This window comes from Aegilops tauschii, chromosome 7, assembly GCF_002575655.3.
Source record: "Aegilops tauschii subsp. strangulata cultivar AL8/78 chromosome 7, Aet v6.0, whole genome shotgun sequence".
Classification (NCBI taxonomy): Eukaryota; Viridiplantae; Streptophyta; class Magnoliopsida; order Poales; family Poaceae; genus Aegilops; species Aegilops tauschii.
Genome location: NC_053041.3, coordinates 33,888,410 through 33,912,711, shown reverse-complemented (window position 1 = coordinate 33,912,711; position 24,302 = coordinate 33,888,410). Strand labels below are relative to the sequence as shown.

Genomic DNA, 24,302 nt, shown 5'->3' with positions numbered 1-24,302 from the left:
TGAAGTCGGAACCTTCCTCCGCTTTTCGCCCGCGGCCTTGCCGGCCTTCTCCGCCGCCGGCCGGGATCACACAGCGGCATTGGCGCCCGGAGCGCGGGCCATCGCGGCGGGGGCCGCTGGATTCCCGCCCTGCACAGGCACGTTGCCCTGCCGCTTGCTGGCAGGCGCGGCGTGTGCTTGGGCGACGCCGGCGGGGCCAACCTGGCCGGCGACGAGATCCGCCCGAGGGGAAGGGGCGTGCGCGACCTCGAGGGTGACGGGGGACAGCATGGGGTCGCCCATGGCGGCGAGGGACGGCCGGAGCTTTCGGAGGGGGGGGGGCAATGGTGGCGGAGGGTGCGGGGAGTGGGAAAGGGCGCGCGGAAATGTCCCTCCCGTCAAATCTCGCGCCGGATGGGGGTTGAGCTCGGGTCGGCCTCCCAGCCCGTGAAGATAGAGGTTGGGGAGAAGATTTGCCGCGCCCTGCAAAAATTTTTGCGGGCCGGTGCCGGATGCGGGGTCTGGTCGTGCAGATTTTTTTGGCCCGGCCCGCAATTTGGAGGTTATTTTGCGGGCCGGGGCGTTTTGCGGGGTCTGCTAGAGTTGCTTTAAGCATCCATGGGAGCATATCCAGCAATCATCATGCCACAAGAGCCCACCAGTGCAATGATAGCCACAAAACCTCACCCAAAAATAAACATGATAATTAACAACCTAAGATTTTTTTTCCCTGGATCCCATTAATACATTGGTGCATATAGTCCGACCAACCAAGTGGTGTCAGCGATTTTAAGGGCGGACGTACGCTCTTAAACTCACATGAATCTGCCCATTTTTAGGGCGGCAGATCATGTGGTGTGGCACCACCAACCAAATGAACGAACATGGTGCAATAGCACCGACTGGAGCGTACACGACAGCAACCGAAGTAGACTCATCAGCTCCTCCTGCTAAGTGCTAACCGGTGACTTCCAGGAAGGGAAATCTACTGTTGTTCCGGTGGTTAAAAACATTTATTCACTGTTGTTCCGGTGGTTAAAAACAGGACACACGGAGAGAAATCTACGGCGAACTCCAAAGCAATTCAAATCAGAGCCGAGGCCGATTGACAGTACAGTTGCCGAGACAGACGCCATGTGTGTTCCGATATTTACTCGAAGAATTCACCCTTATTATCGTTTACTCTAATCTAATCCCTCTAGGCAAGAATAAACAGAGGGTTAACGAAATCAAGAACACTAGATGTGACCCAAGACCAAGGAACAAGAAATGAATGGATAACGAACAATCCGCAGAAGGGGGGCGGCGTTCTTCAGCCGCGTGCGCACTCGGCGGGGAAGCCCTATGGGAATCGCCAGCCGTCGTCGCAGTAGTTGTAGCGCATGTAATCGCGCTTGGCCCAGGCGACGGTGCCGCGCTCGGCGTCGTCGAGCTGCCGGTTCATCCAGCGGTCCGTGCCGGCGGGGCAGGAGAGCAGGCTGCCCTCCCCGCCGTCCGCCGGCACGCAGGCGTCGACGGAGTAGGCGCGGTAGGAGACGACGAAGGGCGCGCCGGACCAGTCCACGGGGACCTTGCCCTTCTGCGTCGCCCAGTAGCTGCCGTCCCAGTCCCAGAGCGTGGCGTGCACCGACATGGGCTTGGCGCCCGGGTAGGGCAGGTCGGCGTAGCGCTTGAAGCTGCGGATGAAGAGGTTGTCCACCTTGAAGAGGACGTTCTTGTGGTTCCAGATGATGGTGTAGGTGTGGAAGTCGGCGGCCGGGTCGAACCAGAGGTCGAACTGGTGCTCCTTCTTGCCGTCGCCGTTGGCCCACACGTTGGTGTTGAGCACCACTGGCTGCCCCGTGGCGTTGCCCATGAACTCCATGTCGATCTCGTCGTGCCCGGGGCCGTCGCCCGACGACAGCTGCGGCAACCAATTAAGTAGCATCAGTCAGTCTCTGAATCGAATCTGCTGAACTAAGTATGTGTTCTGTGCTCCAATCTCAATCGAAGTAGCATACGTACGTAGAAGGAGGTGACGGAGCCGGCGGAATTCCCGGGGACGAGCTTCATCTGGATGCTGAACTCGCCGTGGAGGTACTTGCGCCGGGAGCCGAAGGCGCCGCCGCCGGACTGCTGGGTGAGGATGAGCACCTTATCTTTCATCTAAAGAAGCTTTGCAATGCGAGTACAATGTTGTGCTGGCTGAACTATAAGACCACATGGATCAGATCTCTTCATTCACCTCAAGAAGGATCGATGTATAATACAGGGAGGGTAATATTCCCCTCTTCATTAACTGTTTTTTTCTTATAATATTAAATAAACAAAAAGGATTCATCTATCTGAATGAAATCTAAGATAGCACATTAGTTTAATAGCATGATGAACAAATATGTCTCCTTAATTTCCCCTATGCACTGGACATTGGACAACCCTGAATGCGTTCGGTTAATACCGAAAGCTCATTTCCTTAATTAGACTGATCTGATTCTTACACCTGATCTCGATGCCCTGCAAGATGAGACCGCTCTTACAGTTCAAACATTCAGTCTCTGACAGGCCGAAGGAGACATCGCCATCTTCACCCGCCTCACAAACAAACTCACCCAACTCCAGCTCCATCCAACCATCCACCCTTTCATGAGGGAGCACTACGTCCTCCGGATGGATCATGTGCGGGTTACGTTGGAGGCAGACCTGGCATGCCATAACGCTTCCTCTAACGCTCAGCGATGCATTGACCGGAAAGTTCAGCCCATCGGAATCATCTGCCAGCTTGTACACGATGTAAACGGTATAAGTTGAGCCTTGGGATAGCATCTTGCTGTGTATCTTGCCGCGGATTTCCAACCAACAAACCCAGATGAGTTCAGCACTCTCAGAGAACCTGGAGTCAAATATTGGGTTAGGATCCGTAACGAAGATGAGAGCCAAACAACAGCATAAGTTTGCAGAAAACCATCTAGCATCGCACGCGACCGAGTACTCAAAGAACAAATTAAGTTGCAAATATATAATTGACTTTGGTGATCATCATAACCAACTGTTAATTTCGTCATGACTCCTGCTGGTGACTATTCTCGGTTTTGGCTCACATTATACACCATGGTACGTTCATACAGTATTGTATATGTGGTCAGAATTCAGAACTCGGAGCCTTCAACCCAACTGAAATTGCTATATATAGTACTACGTACGCAACAACAGTTTCAAAATGAGCGAATTCGACTGCAAACAGATGACAACGAATTCAGCAACACCATGTCCAGTAGCAAGGGCACAGCGAGGAAAAATGGAAAGGGAGGAAAGCAAGAAACCTGGAGTCGTCGAGAGGGATCCAGGTCCAGTGTTCCGGTGTGTCGCGCCAAGCGATGGACAGCTCCCTCGCCGACACCATGTAGCACTTGGCGCCGCTCTCCCTGTCCAGCCACATGCTCTGCAGCACCATGGCACCAGTTGAATTGATCAGCACCATGGCAGGCGTCGCGCGGCGACGTGAGGGAGAGCGCCGCCGACACGAGCTCCTCCGGCAGGCGCGCGATCTCGCAGGACTCCATGGGTTCCTCTTCCTCCTCCTCCTCGGTTCGATCTACTACTAGTGGAAATGCTGCCAAAGGCTTAGCGACGAAGCACTCGGGAGGAAATTTGGCTTAGCGACGAAGCACTCGGGAGGAAATTGATTTCATTAATTCGGGGCGAAGCAAGCTAAAGTTATCTTAACATTGTCGCACTCGCAGACACATCACACATTTTCTGTTTAGACATCACACGTGGATGCAGGCTCAGATGACTGAAATAAAGTTGAAATTTAAGCCCTACGTGCCCAGTCCGGCCCAAATCCATTGTGCTCCGGACCTCAACCAACTGCACTAGCCCAACCAAACTTTAAAACAAGAGTCAATTACACCATGGGTGCCTGAACTTGGCAAGAAAAGTCAGTTTGGTGCTAAAACTTGCGGCATACATTGAACCGATGACAAAAGTTGGCTTGGGCGTGCATCTACAGTGCTAATCATGTTTGTATACGCATGGTGTGCTGATGAGGCACGCCAACATGGCGCGGGCCCTAGTGTCAGTGACTCGAAGGCGGTTGTGTGGCCTGTGTTTTTTTACAGAAAACACCCTGAAATTATTTTTTCTTCAAAAAAGCCCCTGACTGAATACAAATCTTGGAAAAATCCCTTGAAACGTAATTACATCTCTATGGCCCTTGGGGCCCACCCATCAGGAAACAGTACAAAAGGATATTAATATCCAAAACGAGTGCCATTTCGAACCCGCGACCTCACGACAACAAAACCATCATGCTAGCCACAACACCAAAGCCACGCTGATGTTTATACGGGATAGCAGTGCTTAATATCTATAATCACGCACATGCGGCTTAAATGACCTGGAGCGACCGCGCCCCATTTTGCACACCATAGTTTTTCCAATTGATAAATACTATTATATTTCATATTTGTTCTTTTAGTTTTATAAATTTTTTCCAAGTAATACATAAATATTTTTTAGAATTACATGAACATTATTTTCAATATGAATATTTCTCGTAAAGTAAACACATATATTTTGGGTGCCTTTGGTTCGAACCTGTGAGGCACAATATTGTACCTCACATGAACACCATAAATACTTTTGGGTGTCTTTGGTTCAAACCTGTGAGGCACAGTATTTTGCATATCAATTTGATCTTTGTAATGTATCCTGCAGGATGGGACCCAAAGGTCATAGAGATGTTTAGTGACGTCTCAGGTTATTTTTAAAGAAAAATCGAGGGTCTCTTTTGTGCGAAAAAAAAAATTCCATCGCACACGCTCTCGCCTGTGTGGCCCAGTCACTGACACTAGGGCCCACATGGCAGTCTTGTTAGGGTGAGCTCACGTATCTAACTATCCCCTGTTGACACCAAGCTAGACTTGGTGCGATGGTTAGCATTGCCATCTTCGTAGTGTGATGTCTATGGTGCGAACCACAGCGCACATCTTTTTCTACATATATTAATATCTCTTCCTATTGTTTACTGACGGGTGGGCCCCAAGGGTCATAGAGACGTTGTTAAGTTTCATGGTATTTTTGCAAGATTTGGTATTTATTCAGGGGCTTTTCTGTGAAGAAAAAATGCCATGGTGCTTTCCACAAAAACCAGGCCACACGCCATACTCCCCGCCTTCCAGTCACCGACGCTGGGTCCGGCGCCACGTTGGCGTTCCTCGTCAGCACACTGTGCGTATACAAACGTGATTAGCACCGTAGATGCACGCCCAAGCCAAGTTTTGTCACCGGTTCAATGTATGCCGCAAGTTTTAGCACCAAACTGATTTTTCTCGCCAAGTTCAGACACCTGTTGTGTAATTGACTCTTAAAACAATATACATGAGTGTTATATTTTTAAAGTTATATATGAAAAAAGGAAAAAACAAATAAATGTGACAACAATTATAAATGCAATTATATGACCATTTTTCAATGTACGAACAAAAAATTACACAAGCATTCTTCTAAAATTAGTTAAGACTTTTAAGAATTTGATTTCAAAAATTATTGGAAAGTATATACTATTTTATAGAATTTGTTAAAAAAATTAAAATTGTTGTACCTATTAATGGGCCAAGGAGTTGTCAGGCCATTAGAAGGTCTTCATTCTTCAGGTAGAGCCACTCCTCGCTGAGCTGCAGGCCCTTTGGAGCTGATTGTGAGGAGAGGCAGAGTTCGGAAGACGAGGCATGCGAGACTCTGCAAATTTAGTTCAAAAAACAGTTTTAGAAGAAAAAAAAGATAGAAAAAGGAAGCTCATCTGATTCTCATTGAATATAGAAAGTAAAGGGATTTGGTATTCAAACTAGTTTTCTGCAAATCCAATCTAAAGGAATTAGTAGGCGAAGGAGCAGCGTAGTTATGTGTCCTCCTCAGTTCTTACCTCCTCCTTGATAGATATACGGGATCCTAGGAACTCACAGGGCCTTAGAACGAGAAGAAGACAAGAGACAACTCCTTTACAAACGGGCACATACATGATGTTAAATAGTCAAAGTCATTTAGTCGATGCCTTGTACAAACACATCGGGTTGCAAAGGGACGCCTCAACTATTACCTTACGGAATTACTCACACATGATGATCGGATCACAAGATGAACTCACTGAAGAAGACATAAAGAGGAAGGCTTTATTTGTAATATGTTTTACAATACTTGTCGGCTGAGATACATGATTACAGGTATGACTAACTTGGAGAGGGATTGCTGCAGTGATGATGGTGGCGACTAAGGATATGAGATGGGAAATAGTGAGGGCGAGAGTTGGAAGATGGTTCCGGTGTTCTGTTTCCCAAATGGTGCTCTCTTAGCCGGGATTCTAGTATTGACCCCTTTATAAAGGTTGACCAGTTGGACCTTCTGGAGATCGGTACAAGCGTTCGCTCGTACCGAACGTCGTCTTGCACTCTGGTTGGTTTGTTGTGTCTCCAATTCCTTCCTTTCTTCCTTCATTTTTATTTTTACCTTATAAGTGATGCTTTCTTTCCATGTTTATGTCCCGCAGAAACATATTCAACCAAAGACTTCACGATCTCTCGTATTCGTTATTCATTAGTGACAATATCGGAGTGAATTTCTAAATAATTATGGGATTTTCTGATTTAACCAACGGTGTGATGAGCGCAAAAACTACACCCATCACTCGATGTAGGTCATCGCCAGCCACTAGGTTGTCTATCTCCCTGTCTACCAGGACTGGCTCGGATTCGGGCATGGATGCCTCCTCAAATCTTATGCCTAATCTCAATACCCTGCACGATAAGACCGTTCTTCCTACTCAAATCTTTCATCTCTGATAGACCGAACGACACGTCCCCATCTTCATGCCCCTCGCAAACAAACTCGCCCAGCTCCAGCTCCATCCAACCATCAGCTCTTTTGTGAGGAAGCGTTGCATGACAGTTCCGTCTCATGCTTCTTTGCTGGTTAGGATGGATGCAGACCTTGCGGATTTGGTGGTTGTCTCCGACGCTCACTGATGCCTTCTGGACCGGCAATTCTAGCCCGTAGTAACCGTCGGACAATCCATACAAATAATTGGCAAACTTGTACACCATGTACACTGAGTATATTGAGCCTTGGGAGAGCATCTTGCTATCTATCTTGCCGCGGATATACAGCCAGCAAACTAGTATGAGTTCAGCACTCTCGGAAGACCTGGAGTTGAACACATATACATTTAGGATTCTTAACGAAGATGAAGATCAAAAGATATCATAATTAAGTTGGATAAAACCCATCTAGCACAAAGGGAACAAAAGTTGCAAAGCCAACTGATGATGGGAACTAACTGCTACTCCCTCTGTTAGATCTAAAACCCCAACATTTATTTTCGAAGGGAGTACTTTCTTTCATGATTGTTTAATTCCTCATATACATATACTTTCTTCGTTCCTAAATATAAGTCTTTTTAAAGATTGCAATGAGGAACTACATACATACAGATGTACGTAGACGTATTTTAGAGTGTAGATTCACTCATTTTGCTTTGTATGTAGTTTTTTTTTTTGAGAAACATGTATGTAGTTTTTTATTGAAATCTCTAAAAGGACTTATATTTAGGAGCAGAGGAAGTATAATGTAGTCAAGACTCAGTCATGGGCCACGATTAAATATTCAGAGTATGTACTAGTATGGAATTAGACGAGCTAGCTAGCATCATTGTTCATTGACCAAAATAAGCTAGCTGCGACGGAACTCAAAGGACAGAGTAACGGAAGGAAGGAAGGTACCTCGAGTCGGCGAGAGCGCCCCATCCGATGGACAGCTCCCTCGCCGGCACCATGTAGCACCCGGCGCCGGTCTCTCTGTCCAGCCACATGCTCTGGATGCGACCAATTGATTAGCCCAAAAACAAAATTTGTTGTTGGGCTGGGTGATCCGCCTAACGTGTGTACGTACCAGGAGTCCGCCTGGGAGGAGGACCGGGCTGCCGGAGAGGCGGAGGAACAGGTCCTTCTTCCTGCATGGCAGCTGCTCTCCGTCAGCGAGCAGCGGGAGGTCACGACCGCTGGGCAGGAAGCAGGCCCAGACGGCGTCGGAGTCGGCCGCCGTCCCGAAGGCCGCGGAGACAGCCGCGGCACGGCAGGCGTCGCGCGGCGACGTGCGGGATAAGGCTGCCGACAGGAGCTCCTCCAGCAGGCGGGCGATCTCGCATGCCTCCATCTGCTCCTCCTCCTCCTTTGCAGCCGCCTTGGTCGGACGACGATGCAGGAAGCACTTGCAAGATGAAATGTAAGGATATTTATTTTATTTGGGGAGAAGCAGATGCATTTGAGAATGTCAAGTCTTCTCGAGGTCTTTGCAAAACTGCATCCAGGCCTTGCATTCATTGATTGGTTGAGAGTCAGAGACCCAGCAGGAGTACTCCAAAGTCTTTGTTTTACTCCATCTATTCCAGTGGCTAGCAAGACTTGGCGGGTCGGCTTATGTCAGCGGCTTTGTTTTACTCCATCTATTCCAGTGGATATGTTCTGCTAGCTGTATATTTTTTGACCGGAAATAGGGTGTCTTTTATTACTCAAAATCAAGTGGCAATCCACCTTACAAAGTTCTGCATGAAATCCACAAAGCTGTGCGATTCTCACACCTACCAAAATTAGCTACAAAGTGGCTCACATCATTTTGTTCACGCTTCGCATGGCATGTGTGATCTTCATCTCTGTCATCCTGTAGTGTTCTCAAGATAGTATCCACCATCATTGTGTATCGCGATCGCCCTGCATGTCCTTGAGAAATCAGGTTCTTGGCCTCTGTACAGTCAGCCTCCGGTACAATTCATGGAGAGGTCCATTGCAAGGCGAATGTGAGCCCTCATTGCAGGCGGATTGCTCTATATCCAACGCATCGGCAAACGAACACAAGGACCGGCCAGCTGAAAAAAAAAAGGATGGCACCTCTATCATCACGCAATATCAGGCAGGCTCGTTCCAGCCGTTCCAGTGAATAAGTTGCATGCACATTTCATGAATTTACTGCAACCATAAATTTAATTAATATAAAATATAGATTATGTGCGATGAAATACTATCGCTGAATTCATATTCGGAGAAAGTTTTCAGTGGTATAATTTTTAAATCACGTAACTAATGACGGTGGTGCATCCTCTTAGGGACTTTTTTGGGCCCTGGCCCATCTTCTGAAAATGCTTTTTGCAGTGATAGGGCCGCTGCTATGTATTGCTCGCTGCGAGCAATACGGCTTGCGTCGCCTATAGGACCAGCTCGATCGTTAGCATGGTGGGCCGGCCCAATAGGGTTCCTCCAACGCGTTTTTTTTGTATTCCTCCAAAAAAATGTTTGCGTGTTTTCCTTCTGTTTTTCATAAATTGAAATTTATTTACGAATTTAGAAAGGTTGAGAAAATAAAAAACTCACGGATTTGATAAAATATATGAATTCAAAAGTCAAAATTCACAAACCTAAAAAAAGGAATTAAAAAAACTAAGAATTTGTGACAAAGAATGAGACAGGGTGGGAGAGGGCGAGAGTGAGGGAGGGTTGGAGGGAGAAAGGAATATGCTAAAAGAGTTCACACAATGCCTACTAATGTCCATGAGAATGTCTAGAAGTATACATTAGAAACGATTGATATTGAACCACTAGAATACGTATTCTTTCTCGTGATATCGCACTGGCTATTAACTAGTTAGTCTATAAAAAACTAAATTTCAGAATACAGGCATGCCTTATTCACTAGAATGAAGGTAGTACACGTTCCCTAAATAATAACAGACAACTGTTTTCCATTGTTGCATGGTCAATTGTGAGTTCTCAAGTGACTTGGTTGATGTTATTCATGAAATGCATGAAAAAAATATCAAATAGTTGTTCTCGAAAATTAAGACCCTCACTTGCATTTATTTATACAATCAGGAAAAGGTAAACAATGTCTGAAAATATAAATTTGGCATGATGCCATGATACGGCCTCAAGCCTTTGCGTTTAAAATTTTAAACAGTTTCACAAAAGTTGGACTATACATTGTTTTCTAACTGGAGCATCCTTTGAACTTGAAATTTAAAGTATATCTTGATATTACTCTAGTATGCACTACGAGCTAATTGTCTGTGTGTTGCAATGGAGGCACACATATTTTAGTGGTTCAAAATCAATTGTGTCCCACATAAATATTACACCAAGCATATTCTAGATTTTGGTAAGATTTGATTTGATTTATTTGAGTATGGGTAGGGAAACACAAGGAAAGTTTTAATTTAATTGAGGTTTTGGTAAGATTTAATTTGATTGGGGTATGGGTGGAAGAAGGCAATTTTTTTTGGGTTAGTTAGGTCTGGATAATATTTGATTTGAATGCGTTAATGCAGGATGTGGGGAGGGAGAGTTGGACGTACAAACGTACAAACCCCAACTCACCTCGGATAGTAAGACAAATACATATTTATTTTCCATTGAGCGAATATATAAAAAAAACAAACATTTGCTAGGAAAAGTTCAAATTAACCTTTTTACCTTATTGGTGATTATTTATATGAAATTAACATATGATCGATGAAAAATAAAACTTATTCCATTGGATGTAACTTATTTCGAGTGCGTCCGCGGGCAGTAACTAGACACTCCTCAAATAACTTTCTCTGCCTCCGAACACCTCATATGAAATTTTAAAATCATAAAAATCATGCAAAGAAAACATCCACATAGTATGTAGATCAACTAATCCTCGACCACCTAGGCTCCTGGTACATAGGGGGCAGACACAACTCCGACTCCTCCGGCTCCTCCTCCACCTCCACCTCCATCTCCGGTACCACCTCGTCGAAGAGCATGTAGGTCTCCACTTGTTCTTGCCGGAGGAAGCGCTGGTTGGACTCCACGTACGCCTCATCTTGGATGGACTTCAGAATGATTGTCTGCTGCACCATCTCCACCGGTTGGGAGACGGGCCAAGGCCTCCTCCTGGTGAAGCCTGTTACCGATGCCAGCTCCTCCTCTGGATCCGTCCTCCATATGCTTAGGTTGTTGCTCCCCCTTCCTCCTCCTCCTTCGTCTCTGGCGGGTCCGAATGCAGGTCTGCTGCGATCTGGGCGACGCATCTCACCCGGATCTCCTACTCGATCTGGAAGCGGCGCTCCGTCGTTAGCATAGCATAGGTGGTCTTCTTCTATCGGGCCATGTCGGACGGCGAGGGAAGAGGGAGGTGGAGATGGAGAGAAATATGCTCGGGCTGGCGACACTGAGTGGGAGGAAGAGGTTGCGGCTAGGGCTGGGGACACCGGCTGACTTAAATAGCTGGACTTTGGACTCGGGCAGCAAGTCGGAGGGGCGTCACGCGACGTCCACACCCCCTCCGGAGGAGACGCCCACCGGACTGTTGGTGTTCTGGGCGATTCCGTGTGTGACCCGGCCGAAAGTCCGACATGAAGGATGCCCCAAGGCCTCCTCATATCTGCTCCATATTTAAGCTGGATATGAGGGGCACCAATCTGCCCGGGCATTTGAGGCCCGTTTGAGACGCCTGTTGGGACGAGATTGATTAACTGGTCAGTGATCAGACCATCGGCCGGGACGTCTGAGACCCCGGTTTTAGATGCTCTTATCACCATCGGAAGCTTGGCAGCGGCCGGTCACCGACCCCGCGTAAAAAGGCTAAATTTCGTGTTTTGATCCTTTTCTGATATCTTTTTGAGATCTGACCCTAGTCTGATAAAATTTCGAGATCTGACCCTTTTTGCTACTGCCAAGGTCCATGGCCGTAGGGTCTAACAGCCTACCGCCAAGGTCCCTGGCGGTAGGGTTGCATGCCTTACCGCCAAGTGTTGAACGCAGTGCGTGCTCATGCCTCCCGCCAAGCACCTTGGCGGTAGGGTTATACAGGCTACCGCCAGTTCGTTTGGCGTTAGGGATGTTTACTACTGCCATGGACCTTGGCGGTAGCAAAAGGGTCAGATCTCGAAAAAATTTCAAACTAGGGTCAGATGTCGAATAGGTTTTAGAAAGGGAAACGTTTGGGGCCGGGGCACCGGCCGAAGCTTTGGCCGGTCCAGTCCACGCGCGTACACCGCGACCCACTCGCGAGCAACCACGTGGCGCTGCGGATCTCGCGGATCTCATCACGCGACCCATGGGTGGGCTGCGCTGCTTCCTCTCTCTCTCATCTCGCCGGTCCCTACCTCAGTTGGCCGTCCTCGTCGCCGTTCGCCGCCCCCGCCGGCCGTCCTCATCGCCGGTGGTCACCCGCGCCGGCCGTCCCCGTCGCCGTTCGCCGTCCTCGCTCGCCGGCCCCGGCGGAAGCTGGGACCGCGTCGTGGCCTGCTGCAACCGGTGCCCAGGAGAGCTACCATCATGGATGGCGAGCATGGTGACGGCGAGCTGCGAGGACGGCGGCGCTCGCGCTGCAGACATGGCGGAGGCATTGCAGAACCTGCCGCACGCCCTCATGCTACAACCGTTAACCAAAATGCTTCAAACCAAGATGGAAAAAAGCTTCAACCAGATACATCAAAAGCTGCAAGCAGTCATTGGCATGGCGGAGTGCTACAACCGTCGACATAAAATGCTACAACCCTTGATGAAAAAGTTTCAACCCGAAACGATGGAGAAAGCATTAACCAAGGCTGCTACAAAGAAAAAAGCTGCAACCGTTGATAGAAAAGCTTCGACCATAGATGAAAAAAGCTACAACCATTGAAAAAGAAAGCTACAACCATACACTGCATAGCCAGAAAAGTTGCATCCGTTGTAGAGAAAGCTTCAATCGTATGTGTGAAATGCTTCAACCTACAGTCGAAGCTTTTCTGAAAACGATGGAAACTTTTTTTTTGTGTTTGCTACACCCATGTCATTTTTTTGCTGCAATCGGCAACCACAGAAGCTACATACGGTTAACATTTTTTTGCTACAACGACGACGGCGGGCTGCAGCGGTAAGCTATGGCAGACTACACCCCACGGCGAATTTTTGCTGGAACCGGTTGTAGCAAATTCAATCGCCGGTGGTAGCAAAAATCTACTACGGTTGCAGCAAAACGGCATCATCGTCATCGCGGGATCGCAGCTGAGATAAGAAGTTTGAAGCTGCAGTTTTGCTACATGCTTCAACCGGCATAGATTTTTGCTACAACTGGCATAGCATTTTGCTACAACTAGCGTCACGTTTTGCTACAACACACAGCCGGCGTCGCGGTTTTGCTACAACTAGCATCGTTTTTTGCTACAACCGGCATAATGTTTTGCTACATCCATCACGGCCGAGCTGCGACCCAGCACGGATTTCTGTTCCGGTGGCGAGATCCAGCACGGGGGGCAGGGGCGGATGCTGCAACCGGTCGCCGGCGAGCTGCTACGGGCTCGCGGCGGGCTGCAACCTCGACCGGCCGTAACCATGGCCGCACGCTGCTGCATCCATGGAGGTTTCAGAAACAAACAAAGACGACATAGGTGAGGGCGGACGACCAGCGGCGAGGGCGGCGACTGTAGGCGACCGACGGCGAGGGCGACCGGCGGTGAGGAGGCGAGGCGAGGCGGTCGGCGCGTGTTGAGGCGTCGACGCGCACGAGGGGACCCGTCCTTTTCCCCGTAAGGGAGGTTGAAGAAGGAGATGAGAGGAGGAACGGATCTGACGGTGCAGGGGACCAGATCTGACGCTGACGGCTGGGGCTAGACCGGCCCAACTGTTGGGCCGGTGCGCCGGCGCAGATCACTGCCCTTTTAGAAAAGGGTCAAAACATGAAATTTTGCGGCCTAAAAACGTCCACCCTGCCGACACCTCCTGTCTGTGCCTTGGCCGCCGCACCAAAACAAACGCAGCGGCCAGCGGAGACTCCTGCCGTGTCCATGTGCGGCCGCCGCGGAAACCCGGAGACTACGGCCCGGGAAAAAGACAGCGATGACGCGTGATCACCACCGCCTCCGCCCGCCCGTGACAGGCGCTTAGCTGCGCAGCATATATAAACACGAGCCACCTAACCTACCGCGCTGGAGTTATACTCGTTCCACTCCAATTGCCACTTATCCAGCTAGCCTTCTCCTCACCTCCTCCATTCCAAGAAGCAGAGCGGAGCACAGTATCATGGCTATGCCGCGGCCGCCGGCCGTGTCCTTGTCGGTCGCCGTGCTCCTAGCGCTCCTGGCGGCGGTGGACTCGTGGCTGTACGAGGAGTTCACCACGGACGGCAACGTGCGCGCGGACTACAACGCGCAGGGGGCAGCAGGTGGCGTCGCTCATCCTCACCCAGCAGTCCGGCGGCGGTGCCTTCGGCTCCGGGCAAAAGTACCTCTACGGCGAGTTCAGCATCCGGATGAAGCTCGTCCCCGGCAACTCCGCCGGCACCGTCACCTCATTCTACATACATATATATACTACTCGACTCTATTCAGTTCATAGTTAAGCAGATTCAGGGACTACTGCATTAGCAGACTACCCCTGATCCTTGGTCTTCTGCATGCAACCGCATTGAACCATTAGCCGGCCACCCTAAGGGAGGGCTAGGATTACGCCACCTCATCAATCCGCCTTCCCTCTGGCCATGGACCACCCCACTCCCTCCTTGTCCTCTTCACCATGCCACCATCTCTCTCTATATATACAAGAGATAGGCATCCATCCGCGTGCGGGGGTGCGCGTGTGACTTACGACTTGGGATTTGGGCGCCGGGAAGGAGGGAGCAGCAGACCAGCTTTGGCGACGACTAGGATGTTGCTTGCAGGTGGCATGCGTCTTGGTAGGTAGGTTCCCCTCTTCCCTAGTTGGACAGACTTGTGTTAGCGATGCAAATTCTATTATGGCCCGGCCGGTTGAGACGGATTAGCCTTTTTGTATGAACTAGCAAAGTGGCCCGCTCTTCGCGCGGGCTAGTATTTTATATAGTTTGCTTGAAATAAGTTCATATTTACCAGTTCTTTGGGCCGGTCGTGAAGTGGTGACTTTAGGAATATAAGAGTTACCCCTTTGATATTTCAGGGAAATATCTGGAGGCTATTATGTTGCTAAACTGTTGTTTTATTGCTATATGCTCCAATCAACGTATGCTTAATGCGATTGCAGTGATGTGTACATGGTGTGTCGCTGGCTTGACATTCTCGTTGAGGCGTATTAGAGTTTCTTATTTTTAGTATATAACGTTTTTTAGAGAAGTATCACATGCATCAAATTGAGTCAATATGGGTGATTTTTTAACAATCATATTTTTTTTCATATTCCCAAGAATATATGCTAGCATGGATTTATTTTTCAAAAAGTTTGCATCACCGAAAATTATATAATTTACGCTAAAATTATGTATATTCAATATACATTTTCCATAGATGATGTACATTAATTATAAAAGAAATAACTTTTTTGTGCTTGAATGACAGGCTCATGCTAGATGCACATAGCGTTCAGGCATCTCTCAAACTCCATGGTCCACATATTCACACAGAGGCGGGTCTTGCATGATTCCCTTTATTCCATTTCTTCTTTCCTTACTTTCTGCATTGGCTGCTGGGTTGCTGCCGCTGTCTCATGTCTAGCTACTCATATAACAAAGACACCCTCCTTTTCCCCGCTGACTCCCTGATTCATGCCGCTGGCTTATGTCTAGCTACGCAAAGAGCAACGTCGGTCCTGTTGCTGATTTGTTGTGGGCATGGATCTCATCTCCCGTAGCTAGCCTGGATCGGGACTGAGTTCATCCTCCAGAAGACACATCCATATTGGTGAAAATTAAGGCCAGCTGACACGTCGTCTTCGTCCTCTATAGGGGATGTCGTCTTCCGCCTGCAGGTCCAACGTTTTCCCCTTTCTTGTTGATGTCATATTTCCCCCTTCTTCTTATCATTTTCCCGTGTTTGTACTATTGAACCGATGTAATTAATGTAGTGGAAATATTAATATGTTTATGCCTATCCACTTTATTCATGCTTGGGATCGACATTGGCAGTTGCACCCATACCCATATCAGATAATATTGAGCGCCGATGCTGGGTATGAATGACCTGTTTCCATCAAATGATGATTCATGTTTCCATTACGTATGCATATCAGTAGACCATATACATCCTGCCATATCATGTTAGAATTGATATGTTAGTTATTATTTTGAAGATGGTTTGTAGTATACAAATTTTCATGTACTTATCTCGTCTAATAAAAGGTCAGTACCAACATCTTGTTGAAGAATTATTATACTAAAAGTGTTTTCATAATGCCTTAGGATTATTTATTTATATAATATTGCCCTTGGTCCATCCCTTTATTGCGACTCTTGAGAATGCTACGTATAGTCCTCCATGGGCAAACACATGTTCAAGCAGAGATAGGTCTAATTTCTTGATCTGCAGGTCTCACGTCCCTTTATTTTTTGCCGTCCATATACATCTACTGTCGCAGCTAGGATCGAGGAAGTTGGTGGATCAAAGGCAACAACCTGGCAGCCAGGATTGGACATGTAGTGAGAATAGTAGCCGTGAGAAGAGTTTTTTTTTACCCTAGAGAATGAGATCTTGAATTGATGCCTTGAACATAGGATTTTCTTTCTACAAAAATAGATCTTGAGTTGATAGTTTTTCTTTGTAGCTAGGCGGCGAAGAAGTAACCTCGGATCCTGAAGTAAGACTGGCAGCACTGGTGCAGAGACTCATTGCGGTGGCTGCTACATGAGGTCGATGAAAACGGGGACTGCGGCTGCGATCTTCATTCTGGGTTTGAGTTTTTTTTTCCTAGCGCATGTGTTTTTGTTTTCTGAGGGACGGCAGCTGCGATCTTCATTTTGGGATTCAGCCACACGTACGTATAGTTTAGAATGGCTGCAGGTTTTTTTCCTTAAAGGAAAGGTGAGATCTGTTAGTAGTTTTTTTTTCTGTAGATGAAATGCAACTAAAAAAATATACATGAGATGTAGTAGTTTTTTTAGGGAAAAAATATAGTAGTAGCTTTTTTGTACGTGAGATGTAGTATTTTTTTTTGTTTTTTGTTTTGACGGACGTGAGATCTAGAATATGAGATGCGGTAGTTCTCTTTTTCTTTTGGAGGACGTGAGATCTAATAGTTTTTTCTTAAATATTTTTTAAAAGGACTTGTAGATAGAGATAAGATGTGTACATAGGATAAATCGAATCCACCAGTTTTGCATGAGATCTTCTAGTTACGTGAGATCTTCTAGTTACGTGAGATCTTCTAGTATTTATTTAAATTAAAAGGGACATGTAGGTAGATATAAGGTGTGTACGTTCTTTTCTGAAGGGTACACATAATCTATTATTTTAGGATTGAGCCGCCGCATGCACAGGCTATGGAAAGCTGCAATTTATTTATTTATTTTTGAGATGGAGCGCCCTTAGATCTAATCCATTAATTCAGTCTTTTAAGTTCTGGGTCCACCAAATCAACGAACAGATGTTTTTAATTATTATGGTAATTTCTAGCTTATTTATCTTTTTTCTGATTAACCCGTCAAGCACTTTTTATATATAAATAGATGAATGAATGGAAAAAGTGGAAGATAGAAAGACTCCCTATTTGCGGTTGATCTTCTTTTGTTTATCTTTATCGTTATATCTTTTTTTATGAATGGAGGGAGAGGCTTGGATGGATGGCGGCGTTGGTTCTTGGGCTGAGAAATGGAGCGGCCGGAGAGGCGGCGAGCGCGCAAGGAAGAGAGGATATCTTGTTTCAGCCAGCGATTTGTTTGTTTGTTTGTTTGTTTCTCCTCTTGGTTCCTTCATCGATTGATTCATACGCGCACGTCGCCAACCTCCGCGGCCGTCACGTCTCTCCTCCGTACGTACAGTCCGAGAAACGGCACTGGAGTTATACTGGTTCCACTTCCACTTTCCACTGGCCAGCTCGCCTCCTCGTCTCCTCCGTTCCAAGAAGCAGAGATCGACATGGAGTTCACGGGCAACGCCACGGGGCAGCCGGTGGTGCTCAACACCAACGTGTGGGCCAACGGCGACGGCAAGAAGGAGCACCAGTTCCCGACCGCCGACTTCCACACCTACACCATCATCTGGAACCACAAGAACGTCCTCTTCAAGGTGGACGACCTCTTCATCCGCAGCTTCCTTCAAGCGCTACGCTGACCCGCCCTTCACGGAAGGGCGCCAAGCCCATGTCCGTGCACGCCACGCTCTGGGACGGCAGCTTCTGGGCCACGCAGAAGGGCAAGGTCCCCGTCGACTGGTCCGGCGCGCCCTTCGTCGTCTCCTACCACGCCTACTCCGCCGACGCCTGCGTGCCCGCCCCAAACGGCGGGGAGGGCGGCCCGCTCTCCTGCCCCGCCGGCACCGACCGCTGGATGAACCGGCAGCTCGACGACGCCGGGCGCGGCACCGTCGCATGGGCCAGGCGCGACTACATGCACTACAACTACTGCGACGACGGCTGGCGGTTCCCGCAGGGCTTCCCCGCCGAGTGCGCACGCGGCTGAACTCAACTCATTGAGTTCACGCCTCCGTTCCGCACAAATTATCTGTTGTCCATTCATTCCTTTTTGTTTCTTGGTCTTGGGTCAGCTCTAGTGTTCTTGATTTCGTTACTTATTCTTACAGAGGGATTAAGATTAACAATGTCCCTTCTTGCTCTTCCGACCGGGGCGGCCTCACGCCACCTTCCCCCCGGCTCTCAACGGTAGCTGCCTGGAGAGGGAGTGGCCGCCGGCGTCCACCACCGGACCGGTGCGAGATGAATGTCACGGAGGACCTGATTGCTTTCTTTCCAAGGGTCTTTTTGCAAATCATAAATGTATCAGGGTGTAATTGGCCTTTTCCTATGCCATGTCACTCTATCCAGCGGGACCCACCTGTCATAATCGTGCTCAAAACGTCCTAAGCCGGCGACCAGTGTTTTTTGCAAAAAATTAGGCTTAAAATTAGTGATTTTTGGCACAAAACTGTAGAACCGTGATTTCTGCAACCCCAGCCTTCAATGTCGATGTTTTCTGCAATTCACTCTTGAAAATTGTATGTTTCCACCATTTTATTTTATTGTATACGAACGTGAGATCCTTTGTGGAGCTATCGAGTGCGAGCTATCGGCTGTGTACGGGAGCAAAGTTAACGTACCGAAAGGTAACCGTCGTATTCAAAATGAGAGGCAGACTATCACGGTGGCACAATATATTGGTCCAACAGTGCTCTAGCATGGTATGCACTGACGTACCGACGATGTCGCCAACTGACTACCCCTGTCCGCATGAACCCGCTTCCTGACGTTCCAAGGGTGGTTGCCCCCTTTCCACACTTGTGTTCTCTGATGAATATGAAACCATAAATCCAAGAGAGAGAAACGGATGCATTCGTCGCACACCTGGGCTGGGCTACTACGTACGCAAGTGCATGAAACTTATATACTATAATATACCGTGCACCCCAATGCACGTCAAACAAGTGAACGTCGATCGTCAAACCGTGCAAGTGCTATTTAACCTCTCGATCTTCTCCCACATCCATCTCAACTAAGCTAGGCAGCTTGCTTGCTACACATCAATCACAAACTGATTGTGGACATATACCTGCTAGCTAGCTACACACATCGATCCTCCTCACATACTGCAGTAATGGCTTCTCTCACAAGTCCGTGGCTAGTTTTTCTCGTGGCCATGGGCTGCACGCTCCTCGCGGCAGCCCGCAGCAACAGCGGGAACCCCACCGCCGGGTTCGAGAAAGTGGTGCTCGCCGACGGCGACTTCCAGGTGCAGAGCCCGTTCAACGTGCCGGAGAGCCAGCGGTTCCAGTACCGCAACGGCGTGCGGACGTTCTGGGTGCACCGAAACGACAAGCCCTTCAACACCGCCACCCACACCAACCCCCGCTCTGAAGTCAAGCTCCGGGTAAATACATTGCCCGTCACCATATATATCTGTGCTCCCTTCAAATCAGCCATGCATGGCGTCGCACACATATATGAATGGATCGTTCTGATCTTTCAGGGCCACGACTACTCGTCCGGGGTGTGGCAGTTTGAGGGCTACGGCTATGTGCCGGAGGGGACGTCCGGCGCGTCGGTGATGCAGATCCACAATCAGGAGGGAGCCGCGCACTCGACGGTGCTGATGTTGCACGTCTACGACGGTGTCCTGCGCTTCTACAGCGGGACGGAGGTCGAGCCCGACATCTACAACCGTTGGTTCCGCCTCAACGTGGTACATGATGTCCGGGCGTCAACGGTGACCGTGTACGTCGACGGCAAGCACAAGTTCGGCACCAGCGTTACCCCGAGCGATTCCTACTACGTCAAGTTTGGGGTTTACATGCAGCACCACGACCAGTCCAGCTGCATGGAGTCGCGGTGGACCAACGTCACGCTCTACACTAAGCACTGAGTAGATGCATGGGTAGCATGCGTATTGGTATTGTGGTCTAGGGTAGCATGCATGTATGTTTACACCATGTACGGGCCCTATGTATATTATTAGTTTCCACGAGTTGAATAAAATTTGTTGATTTGAGTGTCCGTAATGTGAGTCATACTTGAAGGTCTATCTGTGACATGCCCTTATTAAGGTATGAACACTTCTTGTGATGTTGAGATATTACGGTCATATTTGGCTAGTGTTAAATGGTTCCCAGTCTTAAGGAAACCATTAGGCAACCACAAGCTACTATATACTTCCTCCGTTCCTAAATATAAGTCTTTCTAGAGATATTAATATGTACTATGTACGGAGCAAAATGAGTGAATCTACACTCTAAACTACGCATATATACGTTCATGTGTAGTTCATATTGAAACCTCTAAAAAGACTTATATTTAGGAACGGAGGGGCTCCGTTTATAAATATTAGCCCTTTTAGGTATTTCAATGTGGACTACACATGGATGTATATAGACGTATTTTATAGTTTAGATTCACTAATTTTGCCTCATATGTGGTCGGTATTAGAATCTCTAAAAGGTCTTATATTCAGGAACAGAGGGAGTAGTATAGTATGCAAACATCTCTACTTTGGTACCCATCAAAAGAAACATCTCTACTTTGGTCTGAGTCAGTCGTGGGCTTTGTCCATAGCATGGGCTGAAAATTGGGAGTTCATATGCTGCCTAGCCCATAGAGAGAGGAATTTAAGGGTCATTCTTGATAGGTGAAAATATGGAAGATATATTCGATCTATGACAGCAAGATCTCACTACCGGTCGCGGATATATTTGTGTGCCGTGTTGAAGACATGACATCCATATCTATCCTTTTTTATTTGTTAATTCTCTACCGTGGGCCATGATATGTCTGTTCCTATGCCACACTGGCAACATAGAGGTGAATTATACGGTCAAATTTAATAGGTGCCAGTATGGATATATTTGCTTGCAGCATGCAAAGATATTTTTGCTTATCGCATGCAAGAATTAGCATGAAGATGTAGTTACTGATCATTGATATATTTTCTTGTCGTCATGTAAATATGAGAGCCATATCCTTATATTGTTTCCTGGTCGTCTATCTTGTCGATACTTCTAGCTCTCTATCTTAGCGATGTCGTTAGCTAGATGCAAATTGCTATATAAACAATACAATTATGTCGCTTTCACTCAAGCCCATATATGACTTGTCAGTGCCTGGCCCCTTTGGAGAAATAGTGCAATTTAGAAACTATTTGTAATAGCAATTTGAACCATTTATATGTCCATGTTCAGCTGATCAGCGCGCGCGGGCATCTACAGGTGATAACAAAAATTCTGCAAAAGCTGAATTTCATTTTTAATATAAGTTTGAATCCAGTAATCTATAAATTTGAGCCTTGTAATACTAGAATTTGAACCTTGCAATGTTTCTGGCATTTGTGATACAATCATTGAAATGGCATTATGTTTTTCTTTGAAATGTCATGCGACAATTTATATATATGTGGAGTACTGTACAAGTAGAGATGCAAATGTACGGCATTCGCATGACATGGGCAATGATCAGAATGGCAAAGTTGTTAATTTCTATAATACGAACAACTTTCTTGTTAACCATTTTCTGGTTTGAAGTCATCTTAATCTAACTCCTACATAAGAGCGAGGTAGTCGGTTCAAATCCCGCAGACTCAATTTTTTTTCTATTTATATTCCATTCACTAACCCGTCCATGATTTACAGTGACAGTAAAAACAGGCACAGAAAATATACCAGCTTAGCATGCTGGATCTTTCATCAAAGAAGAAAACAACAATATATTGGCCCAACAATGTTCCAGCAAGCACGTACGTTGTGCACTGACGTAACGACGCTGTCGCCAAGTAACTATCGCTGTCCGCATGAGCCCTGTTCCTGACGTTCCGAGGGTGGTTGCTCCCTTTCCACACTTGTGTTCTCTGATGAATATCAAATCACAAATCCAAAAGAGAAAAGGCTGCATTATTTTAGCCTACTAAGTATACGTACGGAAGTGCATGAAACGTACTATATAATATACATATACACGTGCACCCCAAAGCACGTCAAACAACTGAACGTCGATCGCTAAACTGGCCAAGTGCTACCTATTTAACCTCTCGACTCGATCCGTCTTCTCTCACATCCATCTGAACCAAGCTAGTCAGCTAGCTTGCTACATACTCCCGCTACACACATCCTCCTCACATACGGCAACAATGGCTTCTCTCACAAGTCCATGGCTAGTGCTTCTCGTGGCCATGGGCTGCACCTTCCTCGCGGCAGCCCGCGACGGTAGCGGAAACCCCACCGCTGGGTTCGAGAAGGTGGAGCTTGCCAATGGTGACTTCCAGGTGCAGAGCCCGTTCAACGCGTCAGAGAGCCGGCGGTTCCAGTACCGCAACGGCGTGCGGACGTTCTGAGTGCACCGAAACGACAAGCCCTTCAACACCGCCACCCACACCAACCCCCGCTCCGAAGTCATCCGTTACCATATGTACCTGCGCTCCATCCAAATCAGACGTGCATGGCCTCACACACATAGATATAAATGAATTGTTCTCGATCTTTCAGGGCCACGACTACTCGTCGGGGGTGTGGCAGTTTGAGGGCTACGGCTACGTGCCGTCGGGGACCTCCGGTGCGTCGGTGATGCAGATCCACAACCATGAGGGTGCCGCCCACTCGACGGTACTGAAGTTGCACGTCTACGACGGTGTCCTGCGCTTCTACAGCAGGACGGAGGTCGAGCCCGACATCTACAACAGGTGGTTCCGCCTCAACGTGGTACACGACGTCCGGGAGTCCACGGTGGCCGTTTACATAGATGGCCAGCACAAGTTCGGCACAAACGTGACCCCCAGCGATTCCTACTACTTCAAGTTCCGAGTTTACATGCAGCACCACGACCAGTCCAGCTGCATGGAGTCGTGGTGGACCAACGTCACGCTCTACACTAAGCACTGAGTAGATGCATGGGTAGCATGCGTATTGGTATTGCGGTCTAGGTTAGCATGCACTAGTCATGAACCCGTGCATCTGCACAGGCTAGCACTTTTAATATTGATACTCTTTCCCTGTCTGTTTAGAGGGCATATCTGAAAGATTAAAGAATTTCCTATATAAAGCTCGTTGTCTTGGAATATGCAAATATGGCTATGCCCTCCCTTGTTCAGATCGTTTATTAGGAACAGTAAGATGTAGTACAAAATCTAACTGGATTTAAATTTGAAAAAGACTTATGGAGATGGAAGATCATTCTGAATTTTGTTCGACCACAGGGATATCTTTTGTTTTCCAATATAATGGAAAATTTTAATATTTAGAATGTTGTCTCTTACATTTGCTATTATGTAGTAAACCCATAAAATAGTACTACTACAGAGTATATATCGAAAGAATGATGTGATGTACTGCTCATTACTGTGGACACTGATCGGCGGCCCCATGTGCTTTATCTGTACAAACAAAATTCCACCAATGAAAAGTAATCCATAAATTAAGTGGGCTAACATGTCCAATCCAAGAAATCTAAACTATAGTCTGATTTTCTTATTCCTCAAAAATAATTTTATTCCTTAAAATAAAATAATGAGAAAAATCTAACTTACTTCTAATCTGACTTCCTGGCTCTTCATCTCGTGTATTATATTAAGGACAACGCTAACACCCATACGTGTGGTGGGAGCCAAACCCGCCCACACACCCTATAGCACACAGAATACGCCATGTCACCGCATGCATGCATGTGGAAATCTTTTTGGATTTTCTGTTTTTAAAATATTTTATCTCTTAAATGAAAAATCGGATTGAAGATCTGTTTTCACCATTAAATCCATCGCGACGAGATCTTTGAAACTAGATCTCATATCAATATATTTGGACAAATTTTTTTTTTGGTTAAAAGTTGCCGTGTCTATTGCACATGAATTGCCATGATGTTTACACTGAAGATGCCATGATATGTTTCAGCTATTTTCTTCTACATTTAAAAGTAATTTGACGTATTATA

General features: G+C 47.3%; 3 protein-coding genes and 2 pseudogenes across 3 annotated transcripts; 3 read left to right on the top strand and 2 right to left on the bottom strand.

The window, feature by feature from the left end:
* Window positions 1–1,042: 1,042 nt before the first annotated feature.
* On the bottom strand, window positions 1,043–2,240 carry LOC109737276 (xyloglucan endotransglycosylase/hydrolase protein 8-like). The gene is made up of 2 exons (XM_020296449.2): window positions 1,984–2,240; window positions 1,043–1,882 (listed from the first exon to the last, which is right to left on the bottom strand). Exons 1-2 carry the CDS (start codon window positions 2,122–2,124, stop codon window positions 1,322–1,324), a joined length of 702 nt encoding a protein of 233 aa, XP_020152038.1. The 5' UTR covers window positions 2,125–2,240; the 3' UTR covers window positions 1,043–1,321.
* An 87-nt stretch (window positions 2,241–2,327) lies between these two features.
* LOC109737275 (uncharacterized) lies at window positions 2,328–8,304 on the bottom strand. The gene is given in 6 exon segments (XM_020296448.4): window positions 2,328–2,848; window positions 3,279–3,422; window positions 3,424–3,611; window positions 6,726–7,155; window positions 7,731–7,822; window positions 7,900–8,304. Coding segments are annotated over 6 exon segments (1,557 nt in total). The 5' UTR covers window positions 8,164–8,304; the 3' UTR covers window positions 2,328–2,409.
* Window positions 8,305–14,027: 5,723 nt separating this feature from the next.
* On the top strand, window positions 14,028–18,366 carry LOC109737274 (xyloglucan endotransglycosylase/hydrolase protein 8-like; annotated as a pseudogene).
* Window positions 18,367–19,536: 1,170 nt separating this feature from the next.
* LOC109737266 (citrate-binding protein-like) lies at window positions 19,537–20,259 on the top strand. The gene is made up of 2 exons (XM_020296440.1): window positions 19,537–19,767; window positions 19,867–20,259. The coding sequence occupies exons 1-2, from the start codon at window positions 19,537–19,539 to the stop codon at window positions 20,257–20,259; spliced, it is 624 nt and encodes a 207-aa protein (XP_020152029.1).
* Window positions 20,260–22,541: 2,282 nt separating this feature from the next.
* Window positions 22,542–23,257, top strand: LOC109737265 (citrate-binding protein-like; annotated as a pseudogene).
* Window positions 23,258–24,302: the final 1,045 nt, after the last annotated feature.